Source organism: Neofelis nebulosa, chromosome 12, assembly GCF_028018385.1.
Source record: "Neofelis nebulosa isolate mNeoNeb1 chromosome 12, mNeoNeb1.pri, whole genome shotgun sequence".
Taxonomy (NCBI): domain Eukaryota; kingdom Metazoa; phylum Chordata; class Mammalia; order Carnivora; family Felidae; genus Neofelis; species Neofelis nebulosa.
In genome coordinates this window covers 14,914,750-14,932,634 of record NC_080793.1, presented here as the reverse complement: position 1 = coordinate 14,932,634, position 17,885 = coordinate 14,914,750, and the positions used below count along the sequence as shown (strand labels likewise).

The following is a 17,885-nucleotide window of genomic DNA, read 5'->3' as shown; positions in this document are numbered from 1 at the left end:
CTGCCCCTCCCCACTCATGCCCTGTCTGTCTCTCAAAAATAAATAAACTTAAAAAAAAAACAAAAAAACAGTATTGACATATAAGACTGTAGCAGTTGGTCTGACAACAGAAAGGAAACCACAAAAGATTTCCTCCCAAACACTTCCTTTATTACCCCAAACCTGCTCTTACTAAATACAAAGGAAAACATTTTGCCGGTGTTTTGTGCAACTGTCTGAAAGTTCAGTGCTTGACATACAAGGTTTAAAACCTACGTTTTAATACAAATAACACATTTAACGTTGTGTGATGGCTTTCATTTTGTAAGTGGAAGTATTAGCCTGTACAAGAAGTACTACAATAATCTTTTCATAAAATTGCCTTGAAAGGCTAATTTATATGTAAAAAGGATGTCTTTTTAACATTCACTTAAAATATCACTTTTAAGCCTGTCAGTTAACACTTCTAATATAATCACCTCATGAAAAACATTTTGTTTTTTTGAATTTAGCTTAACTTTATAAATGTAACTAAACACAATTGTTACTTGGAAGTTACTGGTTTAACTATAATGGAGCATGTGGAATTTTTGTAAAACATATGCAACTTATACTCCCATGGAAAACGAATACACCCAATTTTGCTAAACTAGTAAATATCTTTGATGCACTTTCATCCAAGGTATGAATACAGTACTATAAAAGTAATCTTTTTGGCATTGTACACATATTGCTTTTGAAATTTTACTTAGATTTCTGCCATGCTTATTCTGGTCCCTTAAAATAATATCCAAATTGTATACATTATAGAACTACATGTATAGGATCACATATAGAAACATATAAGGTAGGATTATAGAGCAATACAACTTATTTTCTTGGATGACTAGAAAAGAAAGGAAAAACAGGGTTTTAAAGTTTAAATAGCAACCACCTGAAGGCGAATAAACCAACTGAAGTTTATAAACCTCTCAGCACAGGGGTACCTGGATGGCTCAGTCCTTTAAGCTTCTAACTCTTGATTTCAGCTCAGGTCATGATCTCTGGGTTTGTGAGTTCAAGCCCTGCATCAGGGATTCTCTGTGGGATCCTCTGTCTCCCTTTTTCCCTCTCTCTCTCAAAAATAAATAAACTTAAAAAAAAATTGAAAACATAATAAAGCTCTCAGCACAAAGAAAGACCTGACCTAGTTTTTCTTTTTTCAAAGTGCCCCTAGGATCTCTAGATGGCATCCCATTAAATACCATTGAGCTTTGTCAAAATACAGGATCTTCATGGGTTCCTCAAAATCATAAAAAGATGTACTCTCATTGCAGGCTGTCTAATAAACATATAGAACATGGTTCCATTCAGATTTATATGAAGAAAGGAAAATTTTTATATGTATGAAAACAAAATTTAAAAGGAGCACGTTTTTTCTTTAAAATTTTCATGGAAAGCCTAATGAATCTCATAGGGTACAGGCAAAAGTACAAATAAGAATATCTGTTAATATATGCTTTTCCCCCCCCTCAGGTTGTTTTGTTTTGTTCCAAGAGGGGGAATCTCGTGGCATGTTTGTTCCTAAGTGGAAAACATGATTTAAAGGAACTTAAAACAAAAAGCATAGTAAATCAACAAAGGGTTCAAAGATTTTCATGAAGTGGTTTGAAAATAGATGCTCTGTGACATATATTAAAAGACTTCCAACAACACTGACCACACACACAAAAAAGGAAAACAACAAATCTACAATAGGTACAAATTATATACATTTATTTTTTTAATAATTTTAAATAACACTCTTGTATAAATTCTTTCATATATTCAAATCATACACAAATTTAGAAATGCATCATGAAGCCTAGTACAGCATCTGTAGGAGACACGTTTTTAGAATTTGTGTTAGAATTTTAGTGACATACATAGGAGTTTAATGTTTTAGGAACATCCCCTAATAGCCCGGGCTAAGATGTAACCTATGGCAGAGTGCAAGTGCCTAGCATTAAAACTCAGCTGTGAATCACTGGGCTTTGGGCTAAGTTGGCTCAGAAGCCCTGGGCTCATGTGCTCACCACCGTCACAACTCTTGCCTGTGTGTAAGTTACGAGTAACAGGGGTTCCCAACTGCCTTTGAAAAAGCATCATTCAACCACTGCCATTTTAACGATCCATAACCTTCAGTCCATTTGACGTGATCTGATGTCTTCGGATGAATCGGTGTGTTCTTCCTGCTTTTTCCCTTGGCATGGTCACTGGCTCAGGGTTAAAGAGGAAAATTGTGCTAACCTTTCATCACTCCCCCACACACGCCAAACTCATGTTAGTTCCCAAGCCCCATGCCGTCAAGATCGTAACGGACCAAAAGTCTTTGTGGATGAGGCCAGAAATGCTTTCCTTGCTCTAACAGGTTATGCTGGGTTGCTCTGTACTTCTCTCAACTTTTTATCAGAGAGCTTTCTTTCCTTGAGATGTGCAGATTCAACTCCTACCCACACACTTCAAAGCATAAGAACCAGGGAATGTTCATTACAAGTGGTGTTATGTTTACCATAAGTCCTACAAAAAATATAGGACCGTGGTGAATGATCTGATAACCCCGTCCCGACTGAAGCTCTTAGGAAGACATTCTATTGCTTTAGTTCTCTGCCTCCAAAACAGCACGAGAAGGGCTAAACGTCCGGAAGGCACTCTCTGACCAAAATGAACTAGTGGGGTCATGAGTATTGCTTTAATGATCCGTTTTCTGGGGAATGTGAGGGCTAGAGAGTAGCCATATAATTTGACACCTCTACAAATCCTCTCCCCCAAAATCTCTCTCCTCCCACGTCACATCTGCTCTGTTCTCTCTTAAAATGCAGGTTATCCCGAAGAGTGGTAACACATTAAATCCATAGGACCTTAGTATAAATGAGCGTTCGTTTCTGTCACCATTTTTCTCTATCACTGGAGAAATTCCATTCATAAGAGATATCTAGGAGCTAGCCAGTGCAGGGAGGGAGGGGACAATAAGGGAGGACAGACATATTTTACAACACTACCTAGGATTTCTGTCAGAAATACATCAGGGCTTATGAACATGAATGAATGAAGACAAAATGATCACTTAATAGCAGTATCTGTCATTTACCAGTAAGGGTCACATTAGTCTTAATCAAAAATAAACACATTTCTAACACTTATTCAAAAGGTCTTCCAATATGATCTTTCTAGAAGACCGACGGGATCCTGGTGTGAAACGTCATAGCTCAGGGAGACCCTGCCTTCAGAGGAACGAACGTGTGCAATGCATTCCATAGTAGTTTCCTAGTCTGATTTTGCCGGTAGATCACTTCATGATTGATTTATATTCTAGAGCAAAATTATTTCCGCCAGCAAAAAGCAGGGGACGCTAAAGAATATTACTTAAAACCAGTTTTAAGACCTCAATTTTTTTTTTCCACTCGGAAAAATTGAGAACCTGACCTAGGAGCTGTCAGTAATTCCTTAGCGATTAATGTTCCTTGTGATTCAATGTTTGCAATGCCTTTCAGGCTCTCTTTCAAGCAACCTCTCTATGGCCAGAATCTGGACTATTTGGCTTTGGCTCTCAGACCCCGACCAACACTCACGCTTGCTCTACTGGGGTAACTTCTGTGTAACCAGTGCTTATTTCCCACCACGCTCAACCCCTCACCTTGAGGGGTGCAGTCTGGGAGACAGGCCCCCTTCCTTGGAACTGTGCAGTGCTCAGTCTGCCCGTGCGTTAGTGGGGGCTGCTGGGGAAAACACATTTCCCTCCCTGCTCACGAGGGTCAGTTCTCTTTGAGGAAGCACAAAAACCGGTAGTTTTGTTTTCTTGTCGCCAACACTGGCCGCAGGCAGTCATTCTCCAGGGTCCTTTCCACAAAACCCTTCCCAGCTGTATGGCCCTGGACTGTACCTTGTACTCACGAAGTTGGAAACATTCACAGACGGGACGGTCCCTCCCAGCCTCTCTGTCCATGGCTAGCAGTTTCTACATTGGCCTAGATTTGGAAGAATATATATGTGCTTCAGAGTCAGGAGGCCCGATTCCAAGCGTGATAATGACATATTGTGCAGCCTTGAGTGAGACATTTAACCTCATCTGTAAAATGGGGACAACAACTACTTCCTCAAGGGGCTAGGGTGAGGAACGGAGGACATACGTGTGGAAATGGGCTTTGCGAACTGCAAAGGCCTATAGGAATATCCACTGATTTTTAAAATATAATGCAATGTAATGTATCCTCTCCTCTCATGAGCAATGGCCAAATATTCAGAGCACCTCAGGTTACAGAACTGGACTATCTATCTGTCCATCCTCCAGAACGTCATCTCTAAAACCTGAGAAAGCTTAGGGGTCTCCTACAGAGGGATGAACAAATTCCAGGTGTTTCTCCGGGGAAGGCAGGCAAGGTTGTCAACTTGGATGTTCTAGGTCTAATCTAACAAACCTTTGCTTCTTTTCTCGCCACCTGACAGTTTGCGGTTCCTCCTAATAAATATCTATATTTGACTTCTGGCTGCTTTTCCTGGCTTGCTGCACCCACAACCTGTCGATATCATAACAGACGAGGGCGACAGTAGGTGGCCTCGAGGGAACAACCGGGTCCAAAAGCAAGGACTAACTGTACCCACCGAACCACAGAGTTACCTCTAACGGCAAAACCGTAGCCCTGCAGGAAGATAGCAGACACCTCGCGGCCTACGGGTGACAAACTACGTTCAAATGTGGAAGGTATTTTTTCGAGCGGGGAGGAAGAATATAATAAATATTTCACAGGCATGAAAAACAGGGGATCCCAAGTGATATGATGGCTTTTCTTTTGGAACTAAAATATTTCTAATTCCTCTGGAAGACTGTCTTTTACACTTAAAACCATTTTTTTTTTTTCATGAGGATGTGTTCTACATTGATCTATGTAAAATATATAGACTGGCCAATGTCTAATCAGGTGAGTACTTTAGAGAGTGCAGCCTGCATCCCAGCTTAACAATCACGGCCTTAAAAATCTATTGCTTGAATGTCTAGTAAGTCAAAGAACGTGTAACTCTACTTTGAGACCGAGAAAGGGAGAGAAAGGTTGGAAACATTCAACCTCTTACAAATTTCGACAGTGTCCAAAGAGGGACCAAAAATGACTGACGTCACCAGAGTCCCAGCTCCAGCAATACTGCCACCTATGTCAATCCCCATATGTTCTTTTTACAACGCCATTAACTGCTGTACAAATAGTCTCTAGATGATAAAATATGACATGATTTTTTTTTTTTTTTACAAATAGATACAAATAACAATGTTGACCAGATATGCTACATTCACTATATACACCTTGCTTCTCTAGAGGCAGGAGCAGTCCTTATTTTTAGACAATTCATCATCTACACTGAGACCCTAAGGAGGACCATCAGCTTCCTGCTACCAGATGTCACCTTCCTGTTTCCTGTTTCTACCATTAGAAGCTTATCCCGTGTTTGGATCCTATCACTGAGCAAGAATTTGGGAAGGAAAAATCAAGCTTTCCTAAAGGTCCTCTTGAGACTTTTCCGCCCCTATTCTGGAAACAATCGGGATTGTTTATTGTGAGACCGCCCAGACATTAAGCTTTTCTGCAGTGATGTCTTTTAGCACAGTTAAAGGAGTATCATCCCTGACCCTCCTTTAAAAAAAGGTGTTTCAGGAATGGAGATGAGGTCTTCCTGGAGTCCTCCCCCTCCACTTCCATCACCGTGTTTCCGCTGGTTTGGTGAGCACTTCCCCAGGAGTCTATTCGGAGGTCAAAGTAGATGTGGGCTGCACTGTGGGGTTCGGCCTTTCTATACTCCCATGTCGTTGGGTACAAAAATATACTTTACTACAAGTCCTTATTGACAGTGACTGCTTCGGAGCTTCATGGGGAAACTAAGAGTAATAGGCCAGTGCATTACACATTTGTACCTGAAACTTCCAGATGCACTATACGCCTCTGCTTTCTCAGCAAACTCTGCCCAGGCCTCATGTGGCCCAGGAGCCGATGCTGTCTTAGTAAGCCCTGTGCTCTACCGATCCAGGGTGACAGTTCTAGCTCCTCAGGCTTTGTAGTTATGTATGGGTGTCGTCAGGGTCAGCTGCCCGTTGGGAGCCACTTCATTGCCATCATCTTCCAACAGTCCTGACACATCTGCATTGGGAATGCTGTCGTGGTAGCTGCTGAAACTGATATTGTCTTCTTTGAGCTCGATGGTCCAAAAGGGGGCATTGAGTTTCCGGTTCTGGTACTCCCGGTACATATAGACGGCCCCCACAAATCCCATCAGCAGCACCACCACAATGATGATGACTGTCAAAATGATGATGTTAAACTGGGTCCATGAAACATCAGCTAAAGCTGACGTGCTGTTTTCAGCAGAGCTTACGGAAAAGATAGTCTGCAGGGTTGTGGGGGTAAATGTACTATTTATAACAGGGGTGGGCACTGATGTGGTCAAAGAGGCATTGGAAACCAAAATGGTAGAACCTTCAGGTGTTGGAACAATAACTTCTGAAAATAAAAACAGAGAATGAAATGTAAAAGACAAAATTATCTAGTTTTGAGAAACAATAAAAGAAATACACATGGGAGTGGAAGTTGATGTGGGATGTGGACATGAGAGTCTGCTTTAAGGTAATGCAAGTTAAAAATAATTTTTAAAGAAATATAGTGAAAAGAATCAAGGTCTAGAAAGCTAGATTATGACACCCATGGCTGTTCTCCAAAATGTATAATATTAAAATCTTGGGGAAAATCCTAATGTTGGAGCTTCCTATCCTTCTTGACTCTTGGATAGATTCATACAAATTCCTGCAAAGGCAGTAAATATCTCACTGCTGAGTCCTAAATCACTTGGTTAAAAGTGACAGGAATAAAAAGGCAATCATTTGAACTAAAATAAGTACAACAAATCTGATGGCATTTCATAAGGGCAAAATTCTCCTCAAAAGAGGCAAAAACAGAGTAAGAAAAATTGTATTTCTGGCTACTTCTGAAAAACACAATTTAAGTGTCCAAAGTTGATGTCAGGCAAGATAAAAAAAAAAACAAAAAACAAAAAACAAAAAACAGCCTTCTTTTAATTGTATGTGTAGTAATTCTCCCGTCATGGAGATCGTGGCTATCTTATAATTAAAGTGCTAATGCGGCACAGCTCAGTAGAAATACCGCAGGCTTCGGAATCAAGTAGAACTGTGTGGCTACAGATAAGTAAGTGAATCTTTTTAACACTGAGGCTCCTCATCTGTAAAATGGGAATGATCATATCTACTTTGCGGAGTCCCTGGGGAAGGTTACATGAGCTAGAGTTACCGCACGTAATGTTCCCAGAGCTTGGCACGTCTTAGGCGCTCGATAAAATGACTGCTATTGTCATTATAATTCGTCGCCACAGCCAGACACATTAATCTACCCCCAGAAGAGGCATGTTTTATATTACACAGTGAATAATAAGAAAAATCATCACAGTCCTGTCAGCTAAGTATGGACAAAGCATGCCTGCAAATGGGAAGGAGAACCGAGAGACAGGATCTCCAGGCTAGTGACAGGGTTCGGTCTTGGTCTTTGAGCCTTGATCACAACAGAATAAGGATATTAAGAAAATGGCAGAGGTGATGACACTTGCCACAGACCAACTGTCCATCAGCCTAGGATTCAGTATCTGCCAGATTATCAGAGAGTGGTTTCTAGGAGGGTGTGGTCTAATCACTCTGTGACCCAATGAAGCCAGAATATCCGTAACTCATCCTGAATTTCTAGTCATTAACTTCTATCTAAATCTTTACTGACTTTTCCTGCAAGAAACATTTTTTGCCATACGAACGACTTCTTCTTTTAAAAATCAAAAAGAATAGAATTGCTATTTCCTCCATCACACATGGGAAAACTCGGGCCCAAAGTTAGGACAGATGCTACCGTGGACTCCGGTTTCTCAGCCAGAACTTCGAACCAGATTACAGGTCCCTGCTTCCAAAGACCTTTGATGGTCACTGGAAGTGATGAGAATATAGAAGCAAAGGATAAAAGACATGAGAGGACTTTTAAATTATCAACACAAAAATGAAAATAGATGAAGAGAAAATGTGGGAACCCTGCAATGCCTTTGTCGCGGGCCTCAGATTTCTGGAGTTGACTTTGGAGCATCAGGAGAGCAGCAGGAATAGAAGGAGATCCCTTCAGGCAAATACCTATCAAAATCTATTTCCAGAAAATTCCTCTCGTGGGATTGGAAGGTTTTTTTTAAAGCTAAAGGTAGCTGTCCTGAAATTTTCACTGCTAGGCTTAGATACTACATTTACAACCTTAGGTGAGGTTTTACCTTTCTTGACGCAATTTCCCTCGAGGTCTCTGACATAGCCTTCCAGACAGTTCTCACACCAAAACCCAGTGGTGTTATGGAGGCAGCTGACGCATTCACCACTCTCGGGCTTGCAAACCTTTGGAGTTTTAATTGGGTCCACGTGGCCATGACATTGGCACTTGGTACAGATGCTGTCAGAATTGTAATAGCCGTTTTCACAGGTGTTGCAGTTCCGGCCTGTGTAACCGTCTTTGCACTGGACACACGTAGGCTCCAAGTCATCCAGTTCTGAGTGAGAGAGAGGGCAGGAACGTAACTTAGTACGGTCTTGAGCTACAATTACAAATGCAAGACAACTGCTGTCCCCTCCCTACTATCTGCTCTCAAACGGAAAGAGACTAAAGATCTACACCTTATTTCTTAACCCTTAATTGTCCAGCTTATTGTGAAAACGATGGGGGCCCTCCAGAGAATCTATTCAGGTAGAGGACAAAAGAAAGATGCTTACATAGGAATATGAATAATTGTAATAGCTAGGCGCTCTTACAACTTTCACATTCCTTCTTCTTTAGTCCCGACAGACAAGATAAAATAAGATTTTAACAAAAATTTCCTCCCCTCTCCCTCAAGTCTCATTTCATATTAGGTATTTGGACTTGGTTGCAAAACCCTTCCCCTACAGCACCCTACAGAACTTCATTTATCAGCACACTTCATATCAGTTGATAACTGACTGCCTGATTTTTCCTCTCGAGATGAAGATTTAGAGAAAGGCCTTACTTATGATACAGCTGCCTGTAGATGTCACTGCTGAACAAGGGCAGCGAAGACATTCTTTTGTGGCGTCAGGACTCTGATAAAATCCTTCTCTGCATTCTTCACAGTGATCCCCTTTGCTATTTTCCTGGCAGTTTAAACAAGCACCTAAAAGAAGCAAATTATTTGAAGATTTATCCTGAAAGTGCAACAACTTTAAATAAATCACATCTGCAACCAAGAGACCTTAAGACTTAGCCAGAAGAACTTATCCGACAGGAATTAACAGGGTTCGGTTTCCATCCCGTCTTTTCCTACACTGGCCAGGTCTGTAAATTCGGTGTCCCCTGCTTGACTGGAAACTCTAGGGAAAGGCTGGTACATGAGTCGAGTAGCAATAAGGCCATGTTGATTGCTGACTACATACAGAAAGCAGGTCAACTATTTTTTCAAAGAAAAAATAAAATCAATCTAAAGACCTCTTTAAAAAAGAATGACTTTTCATAGTTGGGATACTGTAATTAGAAAAGTGAACTAAAACTATATGTATGAACATGCATGACACCTTAAAAATAATGTTGGTTGAAAAAAGCAATCTGCAGAATGACAGAGAACAGGTGGAGAGTACTTACCTATCTTGTAAAATTTTAAAAACTGTACTAAGCAGTTGGATACATACATAATATTGGTAGTAAAAATCGAACGCGGACTAAGAGAGCACAGTCAAATTTTATGCTCTGTTTGTCTTTATGGAGTAAAGGAGGAAAACGAGTCTAGGGGAAAAAAACCAGAGAGGGCTCCCAACCTTATTTGTAATTTCTATTTCAAATATATAACTATATATATATATTATGCAAAATACCAAAATGTTAATATTTATTAATTCTAGGTGTAGGTACATGGGTATTTGCCATATTATTTTCCATACATTTTTATATTTTAAAAATTCAAGATCAAAGGAAAGACAATGAATTAATAGGGGCATCTGACTGGCTCAGTTGGTAGAGCATGTGATTCTTGATCTTAGGGTCATGAGTTTGAGCCCATGTTGGGTGTAGAAATCACTATAAATAAATAAATAAGAATGAATGAATGAGTGAATGAATGAATGAATAAATAAATACTTTTAAAAGCTGAGCTGACAGCACAGAGCCCGAGACGAGGCTCAAACCCACAAACCGTGAGATCATGACCTGAGCCAAAGTCAGACACCTAACCGATTGAGCCACTCAGGTTCCCCATAAATAAATACTTTAAAAAATACACAGTTGGTTAGCAGAAAAAATCAAAAGGAAAGAGGAAAGCCAAGTTACATGTTTTGTAATACTATTTCTTTGGTACCCTATTAGAGAAGATGTTCTATAGACACTGAAGCAGCATAATGTCCAAAAACAGAAAATGGAAAAGTGTGATGCAATTTACATCTCCTTTTTTTTTTCCAGTTTATTTATTTATTTATTTTTGGAGAGAGAGAGTGTGAGAGAGTGGGGGAAAGGGAGAGAGACTCCCAAGCAGGCTCCACACTGTCCACACAGAGCCCAACGTGAGACTCCAACTCATGCACCATGAGATCATGATGAAACCCAGAGTCAGCCACTTAACCAATGGAGCCACTCAGGCACCCCCACATCCCTTCTTCAGGAGGCCACATATACGCACAGGACCTCTTCGAACTGCCATTACAGGAGTGACAACATGTGACAGAAACCTAGGAAGACAATGAAGTTTTACCTGATAAGCTAAACACAATTAAATGCTCAAGCTATTCATAAACAGTTACATTGATTTCTTTTCGTTACAAGTGAAATATTTATGAAAAAGGGGAGAGAGACTGAGGTTGCGAAATAAAATAATCTGACAACTGGGGCAAGATTTGGAAAACCAAAATAATGACAAAGGTATTAACCCACATGGCACATCTCAATTCTTAAGTGATTATGGGACAATTCTCCCAAACTTCATGAACTGACGGGGAAAGACAGCTTCAAAAATTTATTATCTGAACACTGAACTTTGAACTAAATCAAATTTGCATGGAAATGTCACTTTTAATCATATAATTTTTTTTTAATATTTTATTTTTAAGCGATCTACTAACTCAACACAGGGCTTGAACCCACAGCCTCATGGTCAAAAGTCACATGCTCTACCGACTGAGCCAGCCAGATGTCCCTAATCATATAATTTTTTTAAGGCCCATTAGTGTTAATGATGCTTATCACACATATAACAAAGTAGGAGTATATCCTCATACAGTGATAAACGTGTTGGGTACTGATTTCTTTCCAGATCTTATATCCTGATCCCTCTTTAGCTATGTATCTTTGTGACAATAAAAATAGCTGAAAAAAATACATATGAAGAAACTGCAGATTTTGGCCCTACAAATAAGATCATCTTAAATGTCAAAGTGTTCTGCAAGTTGGAAAAGTCAAAACCTGCATCATGTGTAATATCTGGCCATATGCTCTCCCCCTATTAAAAATGTGCAATGGAAATACTTTTTAAGAAAGCAAGTTCTGATAAAGTCCTGAACTTTAAAAATGCCTCAAAAAAGTTAATAATTGGGGCGCCTGGGTGGCTCAGTCGGTTAAGCATCCGACTTCAGCTCAGGTCACGATCTCGCGGTCTGCGAGTTCGAGCCCCGCGTCGGGCTCTGGGCTGATGGCTCAGAGCCTGGAGCCTGCTTCCGATTCTGTGTCTCCCTCTCTCTCTGCCCCTCCCCCGTTCATGCTCTGTCTCTCTCTGTCTCAAAAATAAATAAACATTAAAAAAAAAAAAGTTAATAATTCTGTAACAGAATATGGATGTTTGGGGCAAGATGTGTTCCAATAACATGCCATTTGCACATGACTAATGTGTCAAGAAAAGGTCACAGTGCTATTCTTTTTTCTTTCTTTTTTTTTTTTTTAACATTTATTTATTTTTGAGAGACAGAGTGTGAACGGGGGAGGGGCAGAGAGAGAGGGAGACACAGAATCCGAAGCAGGCTTCAGGCTTTGAGCTGTCAGCACAGAGCCTGACACAGGGCTTGAACCCACCAACTGTGAGATCATGACCTGAGCTGAAGTTGGATGCTTAAATTACTGTGCCACCCAGGTGCCCCCACAGTGCTACTCTTATTAAAAAATGGTAAATATATACACTATTAATACTTTGCTTCTACAATGCTACTGGACCTACATGCTTAGTGTTTTGGGGCCTTTGGCCATTTTAGATAAGGTCTCAAGCCTTTGTGTTTATCACAATATAATTGCATTCTCTTACACCCTTTATATTAGAATACAAATTTATTTAATCATACAATTTATAACAATTAAAATTTTTTTCTGGAAAAATTTATTTCTATTTGTTTTATGCCATACCCTGCAATAAGTCAATGAGGAAAAAAATAACCTTATGTGGCAAATATGTTGTCTCAAAAGGAAAGATGAAAATAAGTATAATAACAAGACTCATTACACTGCTTCAAAAATAGCATGCACCTGGAACAGTGCAACAGAGAAAGAAAATTAATAAATTAAGTACAGACAGACATAGACACAACAGAATGCTAACAAGAGCTATGAGGGCAAAGGCAATAGTCCTTTTGGGTCTTTCTCCTCTGATTTTCATGTGTCTCTAGTATGCATGTATCCCTTTTGTTTTTACTGTCTTGATGTTTTTCTTTAAAAAAAAAAAAGTTTGTGTATTTATTTTGAGAGAGAGAGAGAGAACACACATGTGCATGAGCCAGGAAGGAGCAGAAAGATAGAGAGGGAGAGAGAGAATCCCAAGCAGGCTCCACGCTATCAGCACAGAGCCGTATGTGAGGCTCAATCCCATGAACCATGAGATCATGACCTGAGCTGAAATCAAGAGTCAGATGCTTAACTGAGCCACCCAGGAGCCCCTTGTCTTTATTTTTTCCTGACTACAAAATTAACACATTATAAACTATATCACATGTGTATTATAAAAATATTTCAAGAACTCAAGCAAGTTTAAAACATTCCACGAGAAGCTTGGAAGAAATTCTTTTATAATAAATAACCATAAATATCATAACCTTCCAAATCCATATCCAGGAGGTACTGATAGTATGAATTTGCTTTTCTAACAGCTTATAACTCCTCTCTGGGAGGCAATAGAGCATAAGAAAACTGGAACAGTATTTAGTGTCAGACCTGAGTTCCACTCCCAGCTGAACCTCTTCCCAGTTGTGTAACCCTCCGTAAAGAGCTTCTCTGAACATCACTTTTCTAAGCTGTAAAATGGGATAATTCTTGAGCTAATGATTTCATGTAATGTGAATATTTCAAAGGGCAAAAAACCATTCCATAAGACAAATGTTTTCTCTTTATGCTTCAGTTTCCTCATCTATAAATTAAGAAAGCTGCACTAGATGAAATCTAAATTCCCTTTAAAATCTAAAAGCTGAGGATCTTTCTTTTATGATAAATGATATATGAAAAATAAGCCGAAGTTTAACTTTGCTTATTATACTCTGCCTGGAACCTCCCAAAATACAACAATTCTGCCTTAAAATTCACATTCTCTTTGCTGAAAGATGGCCAAAGGAGTGGATTACCATTGAAAAAAAAAGAAAAGAAAAGAAAAAAGAAAAGGGAATGAGAGTTTCCTGAAGATGATCTCATGCTTGCTGGCTAGGCAGCAAACAAATCTGGTAAGGGTAACCAAGAAAACAACCAGTCAAAGAAAAGAATGTGGGGCTCCTTTCCAAAGAAATTCAGTGACAATGCTTTGAAAACATAAATCGCCACCTGTAAAAAGCTTTGTCCTTATTTATTTTACCATTTTGTAGTTTATATACAAATGTGTCAGAAGTACGGTAATGTGCTTTGTTGTGGGAAGAAATGCCTGATCCTCTCTGTAGACAGAAGGTCCACTTCCAACCTGTCCAAAAGAAAGAAGGCCAAGCCCAAGTGAACAAGGGAGACTGACAGAAGATAAGGTCAGAGAGAAAGGCAGAGGTCCAAAAATGTACAGTCATGTCAGCCCTAGAAAGAAGTTTGAATTTTATTCCAGGAGGGAGGGGAAGCCATTCGAGGATTCAAGCACGGGGATGGCATGGATCTGGTCTTACATTTTAAAAAGATCACTCTGGTTGTTACGTGGTGGGGTGAGATCTGGGGTGAGAGGGCAAGAGAGAAGGCAGAGAGATAAGATGAGATCAGAGAATGTCATGGTGGTTCAGAGAGATGACGGGGCCTTGCACAAGGATGACAATAACAAAGGTCAGAAACAGTGGTCAGGTCCATGGTGTATTCTGAATGCTGGGCTGATAGACCTTGCTGACGGATTTGATGTTTGCTGCAAGGAAAAGAAAGGAACCAAATATGACCCCCGGGCTTTTGGAGTGAGCAACCGGCTGAATGGTGTCAGTCACCAGAATGAAGCACACTAGGGGTAAGGCAGGCTTGGCTTCCAGGGTAGAGGAAAGAGTTGTTTCGGATGTCTTAGGGTTCTGATGCCAATTAAGGCATCCCAGTGAAGATGACGAGTGTACTTTTGGATCTTTGAGTGTGAAGATCGGGGGAGAAATGTAAATCTGGTCGGCGGCACCAGGTAAACGGCATTTTAAATTAAGTCTAGGGGACTGAATGAGACCAGTCAAGGAGAGTACAAATGGAGGAGGCAAACAAGGCAAGGACTGAGCCCTGAGGCACTCCAGCGCTTTTCTTGAACAAAGGAAGATCCAGCAGAGCTGACTGAGAAAGAAAAGAGAAGAGAAGAGAAGAGAAGAGAAGAGAAGAGAAGAGAAGAGAAGAGAAGAGAAGGAAGAGAAGAGAAGGAAGAGAAGAGAAGAGAAGAGAAGAGAAGAGAAGAGAAGAGAAGAGAAGAGAAAAGAAAAGAAAAGAAAAGAAAAGAAAAGAAAAGAAAAGAAAAGAAAAGAAAGGAACCTGTGATACCCTAAAGAGAGGACAGTTATCAAGGAGTGATGGAGTGGTCAACTCAGCCAGGCTGAGGCAAGTTGCTCACCATGAGACACTATGAATCCATGAAAGCGCCTTGAAGTAAAGTCAAGATTGCACTTGCTGTGCTCTTAACCACGTATTGCCAAGACAACATAATCTGCTTCATTCCTTGTTGATAGAAATGGGGTTGTCTGATTTTTTTTGGAACATAACTACCACTTTAGTAAGCATCTTTGAACACAACATCTTTTTATTAATTTAGAATTATTTCTTCAGAATAGACTTCTGGAAACAGAATTTCTGGATCAAGGAGGTATTTTTAAGACTCTTAAACACATTGTGAAACTGTTTTCCAAAATGTTTTTCCCCAGTATATTTTATCACAAAAAGGTTACCTTAAAATCTGCTTCATCTAAATCACAAGGTATAGAAAAAGACTACAAAGGGGGAAAGTAAGGACTGTGAAAACATAGTAAGTGGCCACCAGAGGGCAGCCGTATCCCAGCGCTGTTGAAAAAAATCTTTGAGACAAAAGGAAAGACTGTATGTTAAGCTTGCAGTTTTAAACCAAGTGTTTGCATCCCTTCACGTTGAATTCCACTTTTATTATATTTATAAACAGAGAAGCCATTTATTTCTCTTATTACTAACTGATTTTGGAAATCGCAATCATGGGAAGGATTTCTTTTGCCTTCAATTATCTCTAGCAAGGACAGGTTGGGATTTACTTGCCATTAAAGACAGGTATCTCATTGCTGCAAAGAAAACCAGACATGAGATCAGCAGTGTAGACTGCTTCCTTACTGTACAAGACCTGAGGAGAAATTTACGTCAACTCAGTAGGATGGAGCATTCCTGTCGTTAACCAGGACTGAAATGTATCTTTCCTCTGTGTGTTTTTCCATTCATTTCTTCATTTACCCAACAAACATTTAGTGAGTACGTATACGTGCCAAGCTCCATGCTACAGACTGTGTACACTGATGAACAAAACTAGGGTCGCCCCTACCATCAGGGAACTTACAGTGGAGTAAGTAAGCCATGCATGACTCATAATCACAAATAAACACATAATTATAGACTATAAATACTATGACAAAAAATACAAGTGCATATGACAGTGCATAACTGGGAACCATCATTCAGCCTGGAGTGTCAGGAACCACTTTCTAATGTGGTAAACTACATGGAAGTTGGAAGGCCTGAAGGAACAATATGGTTTAATAAGGCAAAGGGGCTAGCAGTGGGGTAGAGGTGTATTAGAAAGACCATTCTAGGTAGAGGTAAGATCACAAATGAGAACCTTGGAGAAAGGGAACACGGCTTGTTTCAGGAACAGAAGGCGGTATGACTGGATCACAGACAGTAGAGAAAAAGAAAAGCACGAGAGAGAACCAGTAAGTAGCCAGGGACCAGATCACGTAACAGAAAAAAAAAAATAATAATAATGATAACACTATTTCTGCTAAATCAGTTTGTTTCACCATGGACAGAGGACTAAAATGAAGAATAAACTTTCAAGGCGCCTGCGTGGCTCAGTCAGTTAAGCGTCCGACTTCGGCTCAGGACATGATCTCACGGCGGTCCGTGAGTTCAAGCCCTGTGTCGGGCTCTGTGCTGACAGCTCACAGCCTGGAGCTTGCTTCGGATTCTGTGTCTCCCTCTCTCTCTGACCCTCCCCCATTCATGCTCTGCCTCTCTCTGTCTCAAAAATAAATAAACATTAAGAAAAAAAAAATTTTTAAAGAATAAACTTTCAATACAGGTTTTTCCAGAGTACTTTCAATTTCAAATATTCTGCAACCTTACTTTCATAAAAACACTTGTACTTGTCTGGCTGGTTTGTCCTGATTTTTCTGTTGGGGAAAAAAAGGTTTCCAAGGAAACATTTCTAGTCCTTACATTCAGGAAAACTGACCATCGGAAGAGTTCGTTGTCTTTAGTTTTTAATAGTTTGCCTCAATGTGGTTTTCTTTGCTTTATACCACCCGGGGTTTGCAGAGCTTTCTGAATCTGTGGGCTGATGTCTTCTACCGGTTTGGAAAATTCTTGGCCATTATCTCTTCAAATCTTGCTTCTGCCCCAATCTCTTTCTCCTTTCTTTCTGAATCTCCAATTACATTTATGCCAGTCTTCTTAGCTGTGTCTCACATGTCTTCCTGCTCTGTTCTTTCCATTGTATTTTTTTCCTCTGGGCTTCAGTTGGATATTTTTAGCTGAGCTGTATTCAAGTCTACAAACCTTGTCTTCACCGTGAACAAACGTTTGTTAAACCCATGCTATGAGTTGCTCATTTCAGATGTTGTATTTTTCAGTTCTAGTTCAGTTTTGTTTTTTTAAATAGATTCCAATTCTCTTGAAATTTGCCTCTTTTTATCTATTTTCTGGGTTTCACCTTATTTTCTTAAAACATTAACTTTAGTTATTTTAAAGGCATTCTCTGCTAACTCTAACATCTGGATTATCTGTGGGTCTGCTTCCATTGTTTATTTTTTCTCTTTATTTTTGGTCACATTTTCCCTCCTCAGCATTGTCAAGTATTTTTTATTATATGCCAGATACAGCATATAGAAGAGCCATAGATGACCTGTTTTCTCTGTGAGGCAGATATAACGAGGGAATCATCTCGACCCAATTAGAAATTGAGATACGTTGAAGATGGGCTGCAATCTCAGTACGAGTCAGTTCACTTATGGTTCATCACTATATCTTGGTCATAGAGTGGGTGGGTCCTCGGTGGGTCCAGCCCAGGTCTCACTCCACACACTTCAGAATCTGCCAGTGTCTTGAGAGACAGAGGTTTGTGTATGGTAACAGGGCCTCTCTTTCTAAAGGGATTTTGTCTCCACAGCACAGTAAGACTTAGAGACTTCTTAATACTTTTTGGGCCAGCCTCTTGTCTCTTGAACAATCAGCTAACGTCCTGGGAGGAAACTGGCC

The 17,885-nt window shown here is 40.0% G+C and overlaps 1 protein-coding gene across 1 annotated transcript in view; it reads right to left on the bottom strand.

Moving 5' to 3' along the window:
* Positions 1-1,717: 1,717 nt before the first annotated feature.
* Positions 1,718-17,885, bottom strand: part of MEGF9 (multiple EGF like domains 9) — a 90,944-nt gene continuing 74,776 nt past the window's right edge. Inside the window, exons 4-6 of the mRNA XM_058694348.1 lie at positions 9,052-9,195; positions 8,290-8,559; positions 1,718-6,482 (exon numbers count right to left, since the gene is read on the bottom strand). Of these exons, the coding sequence (XP_058550331.1) occupies positions 6,031-6,482; positions 8,290-8,559; positions 9,052-9,195 (866 nt within the window). The 3' untranslated portion in view covers positions 1,718-6,030. The remainder of the gene's footprint in view (positions 6,483-8,289; positions 8,560-9,051; positions 9,196-17,885) is intronic.